This window comes from Canis lupus, chromosome 8 (genome assembly GCF_011100685.1).
Source record: "Canis lupus familiaris isolate Mischka breed German Shepherd chromosome 8, alternate assembly UU_Cfam_GSD_1.0, whole genome shotgun sequence".
NCBI classification, from domain to species: domain Eukaryota; kingdom Metazoa; phylum Chordata; class Mammalia; order Carnivora; family Canidae; genus Canis; species Canis lupus.
Window position 1 is genome coordinate 60,203,937 of NC_049229.1, and position 23,006 is coordinate 60,226,942.

At 35.1% G+C, this 23,006-nt stretch overlaps 1 protein-coding gene across 15 annotated transcripts in view; it reads right to left on the reverse strand.

Annotated features, from left to right (window-relative positions):
- EML5 (EMAP like 5) overlaps nt 1–23,006 on the reverse strand; it is a 183,087-nt gene that overhangs the window by 25,782 nt on the left and 134,299 nt on the right. For 12 of the 15 annotated variants that reach the window (XR_005363659.1, XR_005363660.1, XR_005363661.1 and 9 more), the window contains 8 exons: nt 16,711–16,799; nt 15,497–15,673; nt 12,563–12,764; nt 11,697–11,823; nt 9,028–9,042; nt 7,409–7,417; nt 3,306–3,384; nt 1,960–2,089 (listed from right to left, as the gene is read on the reverse strand). Coding sequence is in view for 11 of the 15 variants with exons in the window: in XM_038545507.1 (XP_038401435.1) it covers nt 1,960–2,089; nt 3,306–3,384; nt 7,409–7,417; nt 9,028–9,042; nt 11,697–11,823; nt 12,563–12,764; nt 15,497–15,673; nt 16,711–16,799 (828 nt within the window). In the remaining 4 variants the exon portion in view is untranslated. Of the gene's footprint in view, nt 1–1,959; nt 2,090–3,305; nt 3,385–7,408; nt 7,418–9,027; nt 9,043–11,696; nt 11,824–12,562; nt 12,765–15,496; nt 15,674–16,710; nt 16,800–23,006 lie in introns of those variants that run through there. The other 3 variants (XM_038545505.1, XM_038545506.1, XR_005363662.1) reach the window with 3 other exon arrangements.

The window sequence follows — 23,006 nt, forward strand, 5'->3', positions numbered from 1 at the left end:
ACTGACATGACAGACTCTGTTAATGGGAAGGTGAGTGGGGAAGGACATTCCAGGAAGAAAAATACTTTAAGCAAAGGTCAAAGACAGGAAAGTATTAAGTATGCACATATATGGGCATTTAGCTGAAGAGTAAGGTCAAGAAGAAATGTGAGAAATATGGTTGGAAAAGCAAATTGGAACTAGAATGATAGAGGATTTTGAATGCCAGCCACTGAATTTCATATTTATTCTGTAGTCAGTGGGAAGGTACTCAAGAATTTTGATCAAAGAAGTCATGTGATTTATCTAGTAATACTGTTAGTGAAGAGACCTTAGACGTGATCATATAGGATGTATTGAAAGTATGTTTGTGTAAATACAATGGAGAAGTGGGAAATGAGGTCAGGATGGTAGGTTGTAGGTTGGGTCCAGATTACAGAGGGCCATCAACAGTAGGTCCTCCAAAAAGTGAAGCAGCACAAAACAAAACAAAACAATTTAACAATGACATTTACCAGATCTAATAGTTTAAAACCTCTCTTCAAAGTGAAATGTGCTTCATATTTCCCAGAGCTATGAGTTTAGTGAGAACAAACAAACAATTATATGTGCTGCTGGCTAAGTTTGAAGAAGAGCAAAACTTCCTAGACTGTGACATGGTACCCCAAACTGGAGAGGACCAATAATGACAAGTGGGAGGTGCCTAGCCTCCTTTCTGCCCCCCCCCGATATAAATAAATAAATAAATAAATAAATATCCCATCAGAAGATGATTAATTACAAATCAGAAAATTAAAAATAAAATTACAAGTATAAGCATGAAAGTGTATTTACATACTCCTTTCATGAAAGACATAGAGAGAGAAAGGCAGAGACGTAGGCAGAGGGAGAAGCAGGCTCCAGGCAGGGAACCTGATGTGGGACTCAATCCTGGGACCACAGATCATGCCCTGAACCAGAGGCAGGTGCTCAACCGCTGAGCCACCCAGGCGTCCCTACATATTCCTTTCTAAATAATCTTTTCTTATTCTTCTCTATTCTCTTTGAAGGAGATGTGAAACGTCAAAGAGGATTATCTAAGTTTTTCTTAAATGACTCAAATTATTAAATTGAAAATCACTACTGATTTCTGTGGGATCTTGGTGAATCCTTTTCTTTAGGAAACCAAAATAGGACTATCATGTTAATGATTAATATTGAGTAGGTATGAGGGATTAGGATTCACATAATCCATTTTCTTTACCTATTCAGAGTGAAGCTATCAGAGGAAAAAGCCAGAAATGTTTGGACTAAATACCTCTGTTTTTACTTCCAACTTTCAGACTTTATGAAGTTTATAATTACATATAAAAAAAACAATTCAAAATTAAATAGTGAATGTCACTAATAGGATTATCACATCATTGGTCATCAAATAATGCTAAGAGAACTTTATATGCTTTCCAACAATACAATCAGTTAAATAAACATCAAGAAGTATTTTCTCACTTTGAATCAAACAAAGCATCTCCACATAGAGCCACAGGGGAACAGCTTTCTTAATATCTTCCTCAGCTTTCTGAGGCCTCAGTAAGAACATTGCCCACTTCACCTCATTCCCCAGCAATCACTTACCCAACATGCTACTTTTAATCACTACCTAGAAGAGAGAACCACTACACCATCCATTTTCATGTTAACATTAGGGGAAAATAAAGTTACAAATGGTTTCATTATAAAACATGGTTTCAAGGTATAGTAAACCTTCACTCTAACAGAGACCTATGAGCACTTTGCATTATGAAATCTCCTGCTTTATTATGCTTTCTTAAGACTGTAAATCTGGTTACTTGAAATATTACTAAAAAATTCAACAGTATGAAATACCTTCTGGACTTATGCAATTTAATTATTTATAGCTTTCACAAAGAAATTTAAGATTATAAATAACAAAATTCTAAAGTAAAAAAAAGTGGCAGACGGAAAATCAGAATTTCCTACCTGTAGCAACATTGTGCAGAATTCCAACAGATGCAGTGTGATAAATTATATCATCGCCATCATTTAGATAGTGAACATTATTCCTACAGTCTCTTCCTCGATAGCCAAAAACAAGCTCCAACACAAGATCCTATAAAAACAATAAAATCATTATACAACTCCTTATGCCTAAATGTTCACCATTACTTTTATATATAGTACTGGTATCTTCAGTCAAAATGGAGGATGCATTTTGATGTTTTACAAACTTCAAATACAAAATTAAGCTAGATCCACATCTCTGTAATGTGCACTGGAAATAGCAGCTGAAACACACACTCGATACTTTTCTACAGAGAGTTATAAAAAGGAAAAGAGAATCACAAAGCCATCTGATTTTAAGAATTTTAATTGGTAGGAGTTAATGCGTTAAACACTGAGATACTTCCCGTGTCCAAAAGAATAGTATTTTGATTTACATTGTTAGTAAAAATATGTAATCTGCATATATAACTCAATATATTATGTACAAGTGCTGTACTCCTGAGGAGCCAAACAGTATACCAGCGTTGGTGTAAAAAACTAAGTACACCGTCTCTGATAACTCATGCTAAAGTGCTAACAGATAATTCTGCTAGTAGAATAACTGAAAGTGTCCCTTTTCTTTGACCTTGTGAGGCTTCGTTGGGGAATGAGTCCCACAATCACTGTCGCACAGATTTGTCGCCTTGTTTTTGACCTGATTTAGCGGTTTGCTTGCAGCTGCTGATACTGGAATTAAGTGCCTGGGAGAATTTCCTTCTGCTCAATTGTTGTGGAAAGTTTCTTTGTCGGGAAGTAGAGCCTTCATTGAACTCTACAATGAATATCACATGGGGTATAAACTTTGACTTATAAATTCAAACCTCTAAGTATAAGACACTGTCAAGGTACCTGTGCTTCTATAAGCCATAGATCATTCACATATATTTACATTCAGAAGTTCTCTGAAGTTCAATTCATGGAAAACTAAAAAAAAGACTAATAAAAAGCAAAAAGAAACAAAGGGTATCAATCCAAAACTCAGACTTGACAGTTAAGCAATCAATTTTTACAACCAAACAAAAAAGATTACTCAGGGGCACTTGGCTGGCTCAGTAAGTAGAGCATTTGACTCCACCTTGGGATTCGAGTCCCATGTGATGTGTACAGATTATTTTTTTTTTTTTTTTGATGTGTACAGATTATTAAAAGATTATTCAGTATGCTTATTTTCATAAAAAACTAATGACAAGATTTGGCTGTCTTACTAGAATGGAATGGGATGAATCCTGAATACATTTTAAGGCACAAGTTAACACTGGGGAAAGGGGGGGGGTTCTCCTTACCTCTATAGGTCTCTTTTTCTTGCCAACATTGTTTGTCTGGAGTTTTTCTGGCCTTGGTGGGGCCCTGCTCACGGGGGGCCTGAAACAGGAAAGTGGGAATGAGGAAAAGCATCCATTACTGGGCACCTTCACTGAGCCTCCCTCACCAAGGCCCACTGGATAGAGATGTCTGACACATCTGCAGGAAAATGAACCCAATCTGTGTTCCTCACTATGCCATGCCCTCTTTATCCTGATATCTCCCCAGCAGGAAGGTGGAAAGAAGATATTAGAACTTTTATTCATTTTATCTTCTTTGGTGTATGTTTCATAATGTAAATAACATATTAGCACAAGAGCAGATTATTTATAAATACACAAATGGTAGTTTAATACACTCAAAACCTTCTTAATGTGATATATTAGAAAAAGCCTAGATTGCTGCTCTAAAGTGTCTACCACAGTATCTTGCACATGGCAAGTATTCAATGTATTCTTCTTGAATTTTGAAAATATTTATTTGAACTTTCTATACTGTTGGCAACATAAGTTATATCTAAATTCAGATTTGTACTCATTACTTGTTCCTCTAGGCCCTATACTTTCCCTTCTGCCTGAAGTCTCTAGTGAAGTCAATGGCATCACCATTAGTTAGTCAAGCAAAACATTTTACAGTTACATAGTATAAACCATACAACACTCTGTAAAAGGTAGTTATTATATTACTTACTATTGCCTTCAACTCCTCTTATCTATTCTATTTACTAAACATTCATCAATTTCACTGAGAGAACAGCGCTCACATCTAGCCCCCTCTTTTTTGTTTCCACTGCTAGTTCAGGATCTATTTGTAATGTCCCATTAGGGGTATATAGTTTCTGTTTTAAATCATTTAAATGTGGAAGCTCTTAAAATGCTTAGGGATAAACTCAACCAAAAAGGTGAAGGACTCTGAAAACTATAAAACACTGATGAAAGAAACTGAAGATGACACAAACAAATGGAAAGATATTCTATACTCATGGATTGAAAGCATTAATATTGTTAAAATGTCCATGCTACCCAAAGCAATCTACAGACTGAATGCAGTTCTTATCAAGATACCAAGAACATTTTCCACAAAACTAGAATAATACTAAAATCTGTATGGAACCACAAAAGACCCCCCAAATAGCCAAGGCAATCTTGAGAAAGAAAAACAAAGCTCAGGGATCACAATTCCAGATTTCAATCTATATCACAAAGCTACAGTAATCAAAACAATAGGGTACTGGCACAAAAACAGACACACAGATCCATGGAGCAGGATAAAGAACACAGAAATAAACTTATGATTATATGGTCAATTAATTAATCTATGACAAAGGAGGCAAGAATATATAATGGGAAAAAGACCATTTTTCAATAAATGGTGCTGGCAAAAACTAGACAGTTACATGTAAAAGAACTGGCCCAATTTTTAACCAATTTCTTTGATATCAGCCATAGCAACATTTTTCTAGATATGTCTCTGTATCTAGCAAACAAAAGCAAAAATAAACTTTGGGACTACACCAAAATAAAAAGCTTTTGCACAGCAAAAAGAACCGTCTACAAAACAAAAAGGCAACTTAATGAACAGGAGAAGACATGTGAAAATGATATATCTGATAAGGGGTTAATATCTAAAATATATAAAGAGTTTATACAATTCAACACGCCCCCCCAAAAAACCCCCACAACAATTCGATTAAAAAATGGACAGAGGCTGAGTGAAGGAAGTCAATCGGAGAAGGACAAAGGGAATATAAAGGAAGGGAGAAGAAATGTGTGGGAAATATCAGAAAGGGAGACAGAACATAAAGACTCCTAACTCTGGGAAACGAACTAGGGGTGGTGGAAGGGGAGGGGGGGGGGAGTGGGGATTAAAGGGTGACGGGCACTGAGGGGGGGGCACTTGACGGGATGAGCACTGGGTGTTATTCTGTATGTTGGTAAATTGAACACCAATAAAAAATTAATTTATTAAAAATAAAATAAAATAAAATCCCTAAAAAAAAATGGACAGAGGCCCTGAATAGACATTTTCTTGAAGAAGACATACAGATGGACAACAGACACATAAAAAGACGTTCAATATCACTAATCAGCAGGGAAATGCAAATCAAAACCCCAGTAAGATATCACCTTACACCTGTCAGAATGGCTAAAGTAAAAAAAGACAAGAAATCACAAGTGTTGGCAAGGATGTGGGAGAAAAAAGGAATTCTTGTACACTGTTGGTGGGAATGTAAATTAGTATAGCCACTGTGGAAAACAGTATGCAAGTTCCTCAAAAAATTAAAAACAGAAATACCATACAATTCAACAATTCCACTACTGGATATTTACACCTCCCTTCATTAGTATGAATACACTAAATCAAAAAGATATATGCACCCCTATGTTTATTGCAGCATTGTTTACAATAGCCAAGATATGGAAGCAACCTAAGTGTCTAGTGATCAATAAATAAGGGACACACACACACACACAACTATTACGCAGCTGTTAGAAAGGATGAGATCTCGCCATTTGTGACAACAACCTAGAGGGTATTATGCTAAGTGAAATAAAACAAATAGCATACGATTTCACTCATATGTGGAATATTAAAAAAACAAATGAATCAACAAACAAAAAGCAGAATCAGGCCTATAAATACAGAGAACAAACTGATGGTTACCAGAGGGGAGGAGTAGGGATGGGCAAAATAGGTGAAGGGTGGTGGGAAATACAGGCTTCAGTTATGGAATGAGTAAGTGACAGGAATAAAAGACACACTATAAGGAATATAGTGAATGATATTGTAACAGCATTGTATGGGGACAGAAGGTAGCGTTACTATACTTGTAGTGAGCAGAGCATAATGTATAAACTTGCCAAATCACTATGTTGCACGCCTGAAGCTAAAGTAACACTGTGTGCCAACTACACTCAAAAAAAAAAAAAATTAGAGGCTCTTTTCCTAAAACCATTTAATTAAAAAAACCCACCTTATTTGGTTTATCTCAGATAACCATTATTCAAATGTTTAATAATCTGAACACCGAATGTAAATCAATCAATCATGCTATCAACTCATTTCAAAGTTTAAGTTAATATTTAATTTGTAAAAAAAAAAAAAATTTTTTTAATTTGTAACAACTAAAGCAGAAAATAAAATGATTTTGCTGTGGGAAAAATATCCAAGGTGTGATTAAGTGTATAAAATTAAAGAATGAAAAAATATTTGCATTTTCACAATGATTTCCAGGTTATACATCTATAACAGTGAATGAAGTGCTCATCTTGAATATGTAATATAAAAGAAGTACAGATATTCATACATGATATGAAGTAGTATGCAGAAGTAAATAACCACAGCTGGTGACATAAAAATGACATGCACTTACAAGAATATATAAAGAACTCCTCAAATTATTACAGAAGGTTTGGTTTCAAACCATTTTCATATGCTTTGAATGTCTGTAAGTAATAAATATAATTTGATTTATAATATGTAACATTTAAAAATGTTTCTCTTAGGGCCTATTTATTTAGAGAGGGAGAGAATCTCAAGCACACTGACCTTGGGGCTTGATCGCACAACCCCGAGATCGTGACCTGAGCCGAAATCAAGAGTCGGCCACTTAACTAACTAAGCCACCCAGGTGCCCTTCGTTAGGGTCATTTTAAAGAATGATAGCAGCCTTGGCTTTTCTTCTAAGTCAGTTTTGTTGATGAACTTTATTCAGTGTTATCATCTGACCACTTTAACTGTAACCCAAACAACAAACAGGTAATTTTTATCCATACTAGCCGGTTAAGTGTCTTTTAATTTTTTAAAGATAATTTATATAATAGACATTGTTTAAATAAAGTTATACTATAAAATTATGCAAGCTGAACAAATAAAGTTTTGATAAAGCAATTACTTATGTAGCAGAAATCCAATAATTAAGATGCCATTTGTTTCAGTGATATTGATTTCAATGGAGGAAAACATGGAAAACCGTGAACAGATGTAAAGAACACTAAGTAACATGGCTCATTACTGGTAAATATGAAAGATGACAAAAATACAAAATTAGGTCTTATAAAGTATAACAAAGAGAGAGGATTACCTGGAACCTCTTTTCAGCAGCAGATAAAAAAGGGAAAAGATTACAACACAGATCTGAATTTAAAACACTAGTAAAATATTTCTGTAATAAAATATTTTTACAAGTTTAACGCAGATAAACCATGCTACAAATATTAAAGGTCTATTGCTTTTATTTATGATTGCATAGAACCCCAAAGTTACTCCATTAATGGCAGGGAAATCAAAAGAAGGTGGAAAAGAAAAATGAGAATTGAACATTTTCTATATTGTAAACTTTAAAGCTTACCATTCGTATTTTTCTACAGTGCACTCTGAATTTCAAACAAAATACTGAAGCTTATCTTTGTTCTTAAGTGTAGTAATAAAATGTTATCAACTTAAAAGGCTGGAAGCACTGGAGATGCTATTAAGGAAACTGTCTAAAGAGGTGTTTCCTAGTCGGCCAGTCCAACCTAGCAGGCAAAGGGAGTTACTCACGATCATGCTGGATTTGGGTTTTGCTAGTAAGGAGGTAACTTAAAAAAAACCAAAACAAAACCCTTTAATAACATAACGACCAAAAGAGAATTGGAAGAGATCACCAAAGTCATCTCATCCACCCCCTGCTGAAACCAGGAATCATCTTTATACGTCTAGAACATCCCTTTGTACCACCTACAACAAATGGTCATCTAAGCTTTACATGAAAACTGCTTATGAAAGAGAAGTCCCTTCTCCATAAAGTCACTCATACCCAAGACAGCACATATATCTCCACTTAGCTTTGTTTTCAAACAAGTAACTCCCATTGTAAATTGTCAGAGTCCCTTTAAAACGTATAGGTCAGTCCAAAATAAGCTACCTCAGATCTGAGGCTAGATTTGAATATTTTATTTGTTAAAATATTTTATTTGTTAAGTCTAAGATATGTGGGCCTTTTTAAAAGTCACATCACACTCTGGACTCCTATCTTCGTACACATCACCCCTGTTTAAAACAAATAATGAATTTCTGCTCTGTACCAAATAAATTAAGGAGTACCTTATATCTGAGTTTCTGTATAATCTGGCTGCATATCTATTTTTTTCATCCTTATCTCCCAGCATTTTCCTAATGGTATCTTTTTTTTTTTTTACTTCTACAGTAGACTGGCTTTTTCCACACTGTCCTATTTCAGAAAGTGCCTGAAGCCAATTTTATCTCACTAAAGGTAGTTGTAAAAGTGTCCCAGAGAGTCCTTTCTAGCACATAGTATTTTATTAAACATGCAAATATAATCATTGCCCTATGTTAATGTTTTTAAATGAATGTATAAATGTACATTAAATGAAGCTAGCAGGTTTATAAACTGCATAATTTCACTGATAAATATGTTAACTATTTTAATAAGCCTCCGAAAATTAAGGAAAAACTAAAACTATCTGGAGTTTGTGAAAAGTCATTTATAAAACCAAATGATCATAATGAAGAGCCTTAGCAGCAAACACATACTGCACATGTAAATGCAACTTTTCTGTAGGACTTATTTTATTTCTAATTCTTTCTTGACAAATATAGTTCCATGTTTCATAGGGAAAAAAATCAGTATTGTAAAATACAATAAAGATCAAAACAGAACAAAGAATAATGGAATAAAATATTTTATTTAATGAAACTTACCTTACTACCCCCTGCCTTCGAAAGGAACAAGAGGAAAAAAAGAAACACTGATGATGAATAATTCATGAAAACTTATGAATTAAATGCAGAAGTAACAGAAGAAAGGAAAGATCAACAAAATTCCAAGGAAATATAAAGATGACTAAGTTTTATGCTATACTGTTCTGTATAATTTTATTAAAAATACTGTATGTTTGATTGACAACTACTTTAAATATATAAGATTTGCTACAAAAAGAAAAACATAAAATTATTAAAGTCATTTAGGAAAAAAGGCCCCACAGAAGTATCAACCAAGTAGAGTAGTTACCAACATCATTCAAAACCTTTTAAGTGGATGTTTGACAAACATTTGTTTTCACTGTTTATGTTTCATATTTGATAGCAATAATATATTTTATTTAAAATACAAAAACATTTATATAGACCATAATATCTCCTCACAAATATATGCAAAGTTGGTAAAAAGACGTATCTTCATTTTTTTCTCCTTTAATTCTCTCATTTTATGAAAATGAAGACTCCTAACTATGAATCATTTCGGACTCTAGCCTCAGCATTTTCAAAAGAACTCAGCAGAGTTGAAATTGTAGAATACACTGAGAATGTAAAATAATTTCAAAAATAATTTTGAAAATGTTAGCTACAAAAAATACAAGCTAACAGCAAAGATTATGACAGCATCAAGCATTTTTCATAAATAGCAAAATACTTCCATCTGTCAGAATTTGGGTCACTTCATTAATAAGGAAGCAATTTTAAGTGTTTTACCATGAATGACGGCCTATAGATTAAAATTTGGTCACATTTTCTGATATGCCTAATTTATCTCATAAATGAGAATATTTTTCTAAAAAACTGATATAATAAATGAAACAGATTTATGGGAACATCTAAAGCTCCTTCCTCCCTATAGTCACTTTTTATTTTTCATTACCTGTGAGATATAACTGAAGTAATTTTAAGCACCATACTGCAATATTCTCATTAGAAACATCCACATTTGCAAAGTTATATGTAGTCCTCTGATTTATAAATATATAGGTATTGTTCACCACTTTGTGGATATTTAACTTCAGAAATTGTCTATTTCCCTCAGGTGACTATTTCATTCCCAGGGAGGGGTGGTAAAGATTAACTACCTAAGTTTTTTATATATATTATATATCATTTTATAAAATACTCCATAAGTTAGTGACAATAAGGCTCATTTGACCTCTAAGGAAATGGAGGCTTAGAGGGAAAGAATAGCTTTTCAAGGTGACACAAGAGGAAAATGATAAAAATTTGTATTTCAATCCATTTGTCTGACTCCCAAAACCACATCCTTTGCACTGTAAGATACTGCCTCCCACCAGATCACTTCAATGTTGAATCTTGATATTTAGATAATGGTTTGGTCAGCTTTCTTAAAATACCTAATTTAATACTTTGCCTCTTTATGCGTGATGACAAAATGGATAATCACCCTCTACTCCCTATCTGTAAGGTGATGCCAAAGCTATTATCATATGAGTACTCATCTGCCAATGGGCACCTGGAAGAGGAGCTATGGAGGCGTCATGACTCAGCACTCCACCTAGAACTTCCGTGGGAACCTGTGTGGCTAGTCAGTTCAGAGACTTTTTAGATCCCTCTTCTGCATCAGGAACATGCACCTCACCCTTCCAACTTCATTCTTTTCCCTGAATGTTAAGCCCATAGGGCAAACTCAAACCCCTCTGCCAGTGTGCTTTCTTAGACTGCCATCTGTAGTTGAGCCCCGCCCCCCGCCCGAGCCTTCAGCACCACCCTCTCTGACTAGATATGCACTCAAACTTCCCACAAACTCTGTTCAAGATGAGTGAACTCCCTTTCATTTTTAACTTTTCCCTCAAATATTCTTACCAGCTTCTCATAAACAAGTTTTCCTCAACACAGCTTCGGAGGTGCCTGCTGTTCTCACCTCCCACTCCTTGGTTCCTCACTGCGGTTTCTAGATAATTTTTCCTTTATTGTTCCTTACAAACTTTTCACTTCTGAAGTCCATGTCATTCACTGATCCATATACCTCTTTATTGTCTTCCATTTTCCCTAATGATTTTAAAACTATCATGTTCACAATTTCTCTCTTGATCTGTCATCTAACTCAGAGACTATTAAAAAGTTCTCTCTCCTTATAAAATTTATGTGGGCATAGCCTTTATTTTTGATGTGCTGCTTCCAGACAAAGAGCAGGGATTCCCATTCTCTAATGGGAGGCTATACTTCAATTTGCCTTTTGGAAAAATTTTTAAATAATGATTTTCTATCATTGATTAAAGGCACATGGATAAAAATGCCTTTTCAAAATTTAATACTATCTCTGCTCATGTGCTTCCTAAAACATACTTGGTATTGGATTCAAATTTCATTATCTCCTACAATTCTCTCACATTTATTTATAAAAGTTAGCAAATAATATTCCTTGAATCACAGATACTTTGTATATTCCCTAAACTACTTGCAAGAGACAGTGTCATACCAAAAAGTATTTAAGGATGAACACATTTTCTAAGAGGTGCTGAAAGCTAGAAAATGCAAGAGTACCACTGCTACTTAGGTTTTACAAAAATACATTCAGTTAAACAATAAATTCGACTTTAATACCAGTATATTTTTCTTTATCTAGTTTTAAACTTGACTATTACCTCTCATCAACTGAGGGTTCTTTCCCTTGCAAATGAGGCTTGACTCCAAACATTGGGCGAATATTTGTTGATAAGGCTCTAATGGTGTAACTGATTTCATTCTCTCTTGTAACATCACTGTCATAGCCTGCCATCAAAACATAAGAATTATTCTCTGAGTTACAACTGAGGAGCTCTGCTACAATCCTATAAATTAGACACAGGATGTTCAACAATATGAAGTAAGTAAATTGTGTTATAGCCAAATTAGGAAATAATATACAGCCAGTAAAAATGATGTAGAATATTTAATGATCTGTAAAAATGTTTTCAAAATATTATCAAAAAATATCAGTCTACAGAATATAAATTCAATATATTTTTGTTAAAAATGATTATATATATTAAAAAAAAGAAAAAAAATGATTATATAAAAATAATTATATAAATGCACAAACCCCCATGGAAATATCTCAATATGTTAACAGAAGTTACCTCTGAGTGTTCAAATGATAAGTTCTGTGTTTATTTTTATTGCAAACTGTATTTTCTAATTTTTCTATAATGAGCTGGTATTATTTGTATATTAGGAAAAGATAAAAAGCATTTTAAAACATGAGGTTCAATACCTAAAATTTATTTTAATAGTACTTAAAGCAAGATTATCCTACATTTATAGATGAAGAATACTTAAGCATCAATACATGCCAGCTCATTATTTTTGATTCGTAAAATCAATTTTGGTGTTAAACAGACCACAAAAACTAAAATCACAATTATTCAAACATACTTATTACTTGTGTAATAATTTAAACTACCATTGTAGTTTAAATTAGTTGAGCTAAATTGTTTCTGTATTTTAATTAAAATACTTTAAAGTGACATACCCCCATCTTCTTCTGAATCTGTATCAGATTCTTCACTATCACAAGGTCTTTTTTCTCGATAGCCCTCCATTTCATTTGTCCAAACCATTAAAGACATATCTGCACCTCCTAAGGTAACCAACATGCTGTCATCATAAGTCCAGCGAACATTTGTGACATGGGTACTATGGGCCACATACCTCTTAAACTTTCCAAATTTTCCCTAAAGATTAAAAAGAAAAATTCAGAGTCTTTCTGAGAAATGTTACTACTTAAAAATGGTCAGTTATAATTTTGAATTTCTTTCTTAATATATGATTAGAGATTAATCATTACAAAGGCGTCTTGCAAAAAAAAAGAAAAGAAAAGAAAACACTGAAACTCACTAGAATGAAAAATGATGATTCCTAAATCTGGTGACAACAGGATAAAACTAGTAGTTTCACATATTTCTAGTACCCTGGGCACATTTTTAAACATTTTTTAATTTTTAATTTTTAAAGATTTTATTTATTTATTCATAGAGACAGAGAGAGAGAGAGAGAGAGGCAGAGACACAGGCAGAGGAGAAGCAAGCATCATACAGAGAGCCTGATGTGGGACTTGACTCAGGGTCTCCAGGATCATGCCCTGGGCTGCAGGCAGTGCTAAACCGCTGCGCCACCAGGGCTGCCCCACACTTTTTAAAAAAATGAACTTGGTATTGTGCATTAAAAGCATAAAAATGTCTGGCCTTTGACTTATCAGTCCCCCTTTTAGGGATCTATGCTAAGAAAATGCTATGTATGCAAAAAACATCCACCACAATATTTACAGCAGTGAAAAAATGTAAATACCTTAAATAGTCAGTCAAGTAATAGTTAACTATAGTGTACGTATATGGAAAAGTACACATCTGTTCAAAATAATGGCTATGCAGACATTATTGTTGGGTACAGATGCAATAATAACTAACAAAGTCAGGATATAAATGTTTATGTACATGGCCATATTAACAGAAATTAATCATCAACCCTTTTGGAATATACTCATGTAAATATATTGCATCTTAATTAACTAGTGTTTGTGTTTATAAATAGTACATATAAAATGTATTTTTCTTTTAAATATCAAGAAAAATCCAAGTTATAGACACTGGCAACTTTAAATCCAGAACACTAGCATAATACTATCAATTACATAAGTAAATTTCAGATCAATGTATTAGAAGCAGGTTTTATTATTAGTTTTTAAAAGATTTTATTTATTTAAGATAGGGGGTAAGAGAGCATGAGCTGGGGGAGAGGCAGATGGAGAGGGAGAGGTAGAGAGAGAGGGAGACTCCCTGTTGAGCAGGGAGCCTGACACAGGGATCGATCCCAGGACTCCAGGATCATGACCTGAGCAGATGCTTAACCAACTGAGCTGCCCAGGTGCCCCTATAAGCAGGTTTTAAATGGACATTTTTCAAAGGTATTAAAATAAATGTCTTTAAATATAGTGATAGCTAAAACAGTGAATTCTTTGGAAAATACTGTTAATAAAGGTCAGCTGAAATAGAAGGGAGGGATCTTTCGTCCAAACACTGCAAGAAGGTAGCTTCCCAAAGATTTTGTGGTTCTTGCTACAGTGAAGCCAAGCAGGAATCTGTAGATGACTGTCCTAGAACCTATTCTTAGGGCACCTATACCATCTAGAAAGCCTGGAAGTGAAGTTTCTGATCAATAAATGCCTTATTGGAACACATTCTTTATCAATTAAAGTTCTGTCACTTAAGTGTATCTAAAATACAGATGTGTGGGATATTTCTTCAGGTGCCTGGGTTCTCTATGAGAATTTTTAAACTTGTGTTTTCATTTCAATGCTGATCTAAAAATATAAATACAAGCAGCTATTTAAGATCAATATCATAATATGATTTCAGTGCCCTATTTCAAATTTATGTTTATGCTCGTGATGTTGCCAGATTATAATATACAGTTGACCCCTGAACAACATGGGTTTGAACTGCAAAAGTCCACTTATATATAAGCAGATATTTTTTGGTAAACACAATACAGCACTGTAAATGTATTTTCTCTTCCTTATTTTTATATTTTGATTATTCTTGAAATAACTTTTCTCTAGCTTATTGTAAGAATACAGTATGTAATATATACAACATACAAAATATATGTTGACTGTTTATGTTACTGGTAAGGCTCCTGTTCAACAGTAGTCTATTAGTAAAGTTGTTGGGGAGTCAAAAGTTATAAGTGAATTTCAGAGGTCAGCACCCCTACCCCCACATTGTTCAAAGGTCAATTATATATCTGAATCAATGACAACTAAGAAATAAATGCATCTGGACTTGATATATGAATTTTATTTTTGTGCTAAATGGAAGCCTGTTTCCCAGTAGCTTGAAAAGAGGAAAGCAATTAAGAGAATTCAATTTCCACACTGCACACCACAGCATGGGTATGTAGCACTCCAAAGAGTCTGTGCAGTCTAGTTTTAGCAAAATATCATTCATTACATTGAATCAATGCTATTTTGATTTTATAGGTATTGCATTTATAGTATTTTGTATCTAATGGTTAAAAGACTTTAAACTTTAAAGCTATAAATATAAAGAGTTTGTGTTTACTGTTGATTGTATATACTTAATCAAAAGAATACCAAAATTATTTAAGTTAATATTAGGGATAAAAGAAATGTTTCCTCTAAAAGAGATATTTATATTACTCAATACTGAGAAACACTGTGCAGTAGACTTAAGGCACAGGATCATAAATTATAAGACTACTTCTAAATAAAAGCAATAATGTCAATAAATGTCAAATAAATGTCAATAAATGTCAAATGTCAACATAATTCTAAACCTTTCATAATACTTATGTATATTCATATTACCCAACAAAATACTATGAAAGGGCATTACCTTAACCATTTTTATAATTATGATCATTAGGGGAGTTAAAGAAAAACACATACTTTAGCAGGATATCTAAATAACTTCACAAATCCCAAATCATCCCCAGTAGCTAGGACCATTTTGTCACTGGTGAGGCAAGAGGCAGTTATGTCTGTGACTTCTCCAACTACTGGCCAAATTCCTTCACAGCATAAACCAAGCACACTTGTCCATGATGCCCAACAAATTTTTTCTACCTAAAAAGGAAAAAAAAGGCTGTAAGTTCGTGATATCTAAACTTTAAATATTGACAACAAAAATCTGAATATTTTTCTTTATAGTTATATATGGCACAAGTAAAACTAAAGCTTTAATAAAAACAGTGAAATTATTAGTTTTGGTTTTATAGCTTCCTAAGTCTGCTAATTCCTGTAGAAAAATATAACATCATTCAAGATGTTATATATCCACTGTGTGTTCTAGATGCTGAGAATTCAGTGATAATAAATAAGACCATTTCTGCTCTTAGAATAATCAAGAAATCTATATTTCATGTCTAAATTTCTAATACTTTAGAGGCATGTTTTCTAATTAATCATTATCGCAAATTAAGAACCTTTACTTAGAGTCTCTCTCCTTATTAAGCCACTTTCATATTAAATTTGTTTAGCCTCTCTTCCTTGGCCATGTCAAAAAATTTTGCTAATACTGTCACTCACAAAATCAAACACATTTTTTCTTTTTTCTTTTCTTTAAACGGGTATTTGCCAACAAGCATCTAGGCATATGGGTTACAAAAGATTTGATAGTCATGCAGTGTTCTTATCTAAGATAGTATGTCTTCTATTTGCCTCATGTCCTTTGAGGAAAGTAATTGGAGCATAGCTAGACATAAAAGTGACTTATTCCTTTTTTTTTTCCCTTTTTATAGAGAGAGTGTGCACATGAGTGCCAGTGAGGGCGGGGGTGGGGAGGAGAGAGAGAATCTCAAGCAGGCTCCACACTGGGCCTGACAGAGGGCTTGATTTCACAACCCTGAGATCATGACCTGAGCTGAAATCAAAAGCCAGGCAGGCCACTTAACCAACTAAGTCACCCAGACGCCCCTGTTTTATTCCTTTTCTTAATACAACACCTTCTCCTTTACTCATCTAATAGGCTAGCAAAATAAACTAATAGTTTTGATTTGAATAATCTGAGAACAGGCTTCATTATGTAAATGATGGAAGGTGGGCATCACTGTTCTAACCACTTTGTCAGATCAACAATAATGCAAGCACTATTATCTTCCTACCTCCACACTGGGGATGGTTTGTTTTTTCCCTCTGGGAGCTTCAAAGAATAACTGTTCCTTAGCACCAGTGTTGACCTGTAAAAGCTTTCCTTAAAAAAAAAATTAAAAAATATATACATGTATAAAATATAAATATATCTATATATTTAGTAGGATGTTTAACTTTTTAAAATATTTTCTTTCATGGTTTATACATTTATACATTTGTTTCATAATCATAAAATTGTTTCATATTATGTACAATTACATAGTCAACCCTATTTAAAAGCATTCAATGAACATTACATTAGTATTTTTTACCACCTTTCTCCCATTAAATTCCTTTTCTTTTAAATTCCAGTGTAGAAAACATAGTGTTATATTAGTTTCAAGTGTGCAATATAGCAATTCAACAATTCTATAATACATTATATCATGTAAGTGTACCCTTCATCCGCTTCTATTTCACCCATATTCCCACCTCCCTCTTTAAAGTTTTACTTTATTTATTCTTTTTAAGTAAACTCTACATCCAACATAGAGCTCAAACTTACAACCCTGAGATCAAGAGTCACATGCTCCACCAACTAAGTCAGCCAGGTACCCTGATATTTTATTATTTTGGTATAATTGTAAATGGGATTGTTTTCTTAATTTCTCTTTCTGCTGCCTTTTTAGTGTATAGAAATGCAATGGATTTCTGCATATTGATTTTATATCCTATTACCATACTGAATATGTTTATGAGTTCTAGTAGTTTTTTTGTGGAGTTTTTAGGATTTTCCATATATGGTATTCATGTCATCTGCAAAGAGTAAAGTTTTACTTCTTCTTTACCAATTTGGATTCTTTCTTTTTCTTATTTCAGTGCTGTGGCTAGGGACTTCCATAATACTATGTTTAATAAAAGTGGTAAGAGTGGACATCTTTGTCTTGTTCCTGACATCATATGGAAAGTTCCCAGTTTTGTTTTGTTTTTTAAAATATTTCAGTTATTCACGAGAGACACAGGGAGAGGGAGAAGCAGGCTCCATGCAGGGAGCCCGAGCAGGACTTGATCCCAGGACCCCAGGATCACACCCTGGGCCAAAGGCAGGTGCTCAATCGCTGACCCACCCAGGGATCCCCCAGCTCCCAGTTTTTCACCATAAAGTAATGATACGATGTAAGCGAGGTTTTTTTTTTTTTTTTTTTTTAAATATATGGTCTTTATTATGTTGAGGTATGTTCCCTCTAAACTACCTTGTGAAGGTTTCATCATGAATAGATACTGTACTTTGTCAAATACTTTTTCTCTATTTACTGAAATGATCATAAGCTTTTTATCCCTTCTCTTATTGATGTGACGTATCATGTTGATTGATTGTGAATATTGAACCCTGCCTGCATCCCAGGAATAAATTCTGTATGATCGTGAGAGTGATTTTATTATATTGTTGGGTTTTGTTTGCTGATATTTTGTTGAGGATTACCGCGCATCTAATGTTCATCAGAAATACTAGCCTGGGATCCCTGGGTGGCGCAGCGGTTTGGCTCCTGCCTTTGGCCCAGGGCGCGATCCTGGAGACCCGGGATCGAATCCCACATCAGGCTCCCAGTGCATGGAGCCTGCTTCTCCCTCTGCCTGTGTCTCTGCCTCTCTCTCTCTCTCTGTGTGACTATCATAAATAATAAAATAAAAATAAAAAAAATGTAGTATAAAAGAAAAAGAAATACTAGCCTGTAATTTTCTTTTCCTGTGGTGTCTTTATCTGGTTTTGGTATTAATGTAATGCTGGCCTCAAAGAATGAATTTGGAAGCTTTCTTTCCTCTTCTATTTTTTGGAAAATTTTGAGAAGAACAAGCACTAACTCTTTTTTAGTGTGCAGAATTGCCCTGTGAAGTTACTGGTCCTGGGCTTTTGTTTGTTGGGAGTTTGGGGATTACTGATTCAGTATCATCGCTGCGACCAGTCTGTTCAAATTTTCTTTTCCTGTTTCAGTTTTGATAGGTTATATGTTTCCAGGAGTTTATCCTCTTCTCCTATGCTGTCATATTGTTTGGTATATTCTTTTTCTTTTCTTTTGTTTTAAGATTTTATTTATTCATGAGAGAGACAGAGAGAGAGGCAGAGACACAGGCAGAGGAAGAAGCAGGCTCCATGCAGGGAGCCCAATGCAGGACTCGATCCGGGGACTCCAGGATCATGTCCTGAGCCACCCGGGCATCCCTGGCATATTATTTTTCATACTATTCTCTTACAATTCTTTGTATTCCTATGATGTCGGGTTATTATTTCCCATATTTCATTTCTGATTTTGAGTCCTTTTTTATATATTTTTTTCTTTTTTAGATGAACTTGGCTAGAAGTTTAACAGTTTTGTTGATCTTTTCAAAGAACCAGCTTCCTGGTTTCATGGACCTGATCTATTGTTTTAGTTTCTCTTTTATTTCTGTTCAAATCTTTATTATTTCCTTTCTTCTGCTAGATTTGGGTTTTGTTCTTTTTCTATCTTCTTGAGGTGTAGGGTTAGGTTGAAATTTTTTTTGCTTCTTAAAGTAGACCTATTTTGCTATGAACTTCCCTCTTAGAACTGCTTTTGCTACATACCAAAGATTTTGGATTATTGTGTTTTCATTTTCATTGTCTCCATGATTTTTAATTTCTTCTTTGAATTCTTGGTTGACACCATCATTATTTAATAGCATGTTATTTAACCTCTATGTATTCATGTTCTTTCTAGTTTTTTTTTTTTTCTTGTGGTTGATTTCTCGTTTCATAGCATCATGGTCAGAAAAGGTGCATGATAGGAATTCAAGCTTTCTGAATTGTTGAGACCTGTTTTGTCTCCTAATATGTTATACATTCTGGAGAACGTTCAATATGCACTTGAAAAGAATGCGTATTCTGCTGTTTTAGGACAGAATGTTCTAAATATGTCTGTTAAATCCCTCTGGTCCAGTGTCATTCAAAGCCACTGTTTCCTTGTTGATTTTGTTTGGACCTATCCATTGATATAAGTGAGGTGCTAAAGTCCCCAACTATTATTGTATTACTATCAATTACCTCTTTTATGTTCGTTATTAATTGCTTTATGTATTTAAGTACTCCCATGTTAGGTGCAGAAATGTTTACAACTGTTATATCCTCTTGTTGAATTGTTCCCTTTATTAATATATACTGTCCTTCTTTATTTCTTGTTACAGATTTTGTTTTAAAGTCTGTTTTATCCAATAGAAGTATTGGCTATCCTGGCTTATTTTTCACTTCCATCTGGATAAGAAATGGTTTTCCATTCCTTTACTTTCAATCTGCATGTGTCTTTAGGTCTGAAATGAGTCTCTTATAGGCAGCATATAGATGGGTCTTGCTTTTTTATCCATTCTCTCACCCTAGTCTTTTGACTGGAGTGTTGTTCGTCCATTTACATCCAAAGTAATTATTGGTAGGTAGGTAACTTATTGCCATTTTGGTACTTGTTTATGGTTGATTTTATAGTTCTTCTCTATTCATTTCTTCCCTCATTCTTTTCTCTCCTGGTTTGCTGGCTTTCTTTAGTGATATACTTTGTATATCTATTACTGGATTTTGATTTGCTATCATTAGGTTTGTATATAACATCTTATGCCTATAGCAGTCTATCTTAGGTTGATGGTTGCTTAGGTTTGAACCCATTCTTTTTTTTTTTTTTTTAATTTATGATAGTCACAGAGAGAGAGAGAGAGAGGCAGAGACACAGGCAGAGGGAGAAGCAGGCTCCATGCACTGGGAGCCTGATGTGGGATTCGATCCCGGGTCTCCAGGATCGCGCCCTGGGCCAAAGGCAGGCGCCAAACCGCTGCGCCACCCAGGGATCCCCTTGAACCCATTCTTTACTCTTCTCTCCCCTCCCTATTTTAGGTATATGGTGTTGCATTTCCTTTTCTTTTGTAAATCTCTTGATTGATTTTTTATAGATATACTTAGTATTACTGCTTACTTTTCTTTTTTTTCAAATTCTTTTTTAAAGAAAGATTTTATTTACTCATGAGACACACACACACACACACACACACACACACACACACACACACACACATACACAGAGGCAGAGACATAGGAGAGAGAGAAGTAGGCTCCATGCAGGGAGCCCGATGTGGGACTCAATCCTGGGACTACAGGATCACACCCTGGGCCAAAGGCAGGTGCTCAACCACTGAGCCACCCAGGCATCCCTCCTTACTTTTACTTATGGTCTTTTCTTTCCACTCAGAGTCACCTTTAATATTTCTTGTAGGGCTGGTTTAGTGGTCATGAATTCTTTTAACTTTTATTTGTCTGGGGAACTCTATCTCTCCTTCTATTCTGGGAGCTGATAGAGTATACTTGGCTGCAGGTTTTTCTCTTTCAGCATTCTGAATATATCATGCCATTTCCTTCTGGCCTGCAAAACATCTGCTGAAAAATCAGCTAAAGCCCTATGGGGTTTCTCTTGTATGTAACTATCTTCTTTTCTCTTGCTGCTCTTAAAATTTTCTCTTTATCACTCCTTTTTGCCATTTTAATTACTGTGTGTCTTCATGTAAACCTCCTTCGTTGGTTTTGTTGTGGGCTCTCTGCACCTCCTGGATCTAGATTTCTGTTTCCCAGATTTGGGAAGTTTGCAGCTATTATTTCTTCAAATAAATTTTATGCCTCCTGTTTTCTTCTCCTTCTGAGATTCCTATAATGTGAATGTTATTACTCCTGATGGTATCACTGAGTTACCTAAGTCTGTTTTTTTTTAATTTTTAAAAAGATTTTATTTATTTATTCATGAGAGACACACACAGAGAGAGAAAGAGAGAGAGAGAGAGAGGGAGAACAGGCTCCATGCAGGGAGCCCGACGTGGGACTCGATCCCGGGTCTCCAGGATCACACCCTGGGCTGAAGGTGGCGCTACACTGTTGAGTCACTGGGCTGCCCCCTCAGTCTGTTTTCATTTATTATTTCTATTTTTTTCTCTCTCTTGTTCAGCTTGATTGCTTTCCATTATTATGTTTGTTTCCATTATATTATGTCCTCCAGGTTGTAGAGTCATGCTTCTGCTTACTCTTGTGTACTATTTATTCCATCTAGTATATGTTAAATTTCATTTATTGAGTTCTTCATTTCTGATTGACTCTTTCTTATGCTTTCTTCTCTTTATTAAGGGTCTTATTGAGGTCATCTACTCTTTGCTCAAGTCCATTATGTATCTTTATGGTCATTACTTTAAATCCTTGATCAGGCATGTTTTTTTAATCTCAAATTTTGTTTAGCTCTCTTGCTGTGATTTTGTCTTCTTTCATTTGGGACATATTCCTGTCTCATCACGCTGTCTAATTCTCTGTGTCTATTTCTCTCTGTTAGGAAAGTCAGCTATATCTCCTGCTCTTGAAAGTAGTGGCCTTATGAAAAAGAGGTCCTGTGGTGCCCTGTAGCACCATGTCCCCTGTTTACTGGAACCCAGCGCTTCAGAAGTGTCTCCTATATGTGTTGTGTGTGCCCTACTGCTGTTGCTGAGTAGCTTTTGCCTTCAGTCCAGTCATCTGCAATGGCTCTCTGCTGCTGTGGGCAGGGTTTTTCCCTTTGTTGTTAATGGGACAGTCTGGGGCCACCTTGGGCTTGAGTCAGACCAGGTGTTTGCCAGAGATGTAGTAGGACCAAACTGCAGGGCACTTTCCCTGTGTTGTCCCCTGAGAAGCTTTCATAGGTGGGTGGGACTTGCAGTCAGATGAGATGTCTGCCCCCAACTCACTGTTGGCACTGTAGTTAGACTAATGTCTATGGTTATGTTTGTCTCTTCCCAGAGTAGGAGTCACTTCGGAGTAGTGCTGGTTCCTGTCAGGGCTGCTTGCATTCTGCCAGAATTATGGCAATGCTTTGGATGGGTTCCAGCCAAGGTTATATTGGAAGGGGCATGTCCCCAGGAGCACACAGAAGTGGGGTATGTGGTGTTAGCAAGGCTTGTGTAGGTCTGCTGTGAAAGGAGACCTGGAACCAAGGTCTGGCTGGAAGGGGTGTATCTGAAGAACGTAGGAGCAGGGAGCATTGTTAAGAAATTTAGAGGATCCCTGGGTGGCTCAGTGGTTTGGCGCCTGCCTTTGGCCCAGAGTGTGATCCTGGAGTCCTAGGATCGAGTCCCGCATTGGGCTCCCAGCATGGAGCCTGCTTCTCCCTCCTCCTGTGCCTCTGCCTCTCTCTCTCTCTATCATAAATAAATAAAATCAATCAATCAATCAATCAATCAATCTTAAAAAAAAAAAGAAATTTAGGTGAAGAGTGTTTCTGCTTCATTGGTTCTCGTTGCTGTCCCTATGTCTAGGCTGGGGACA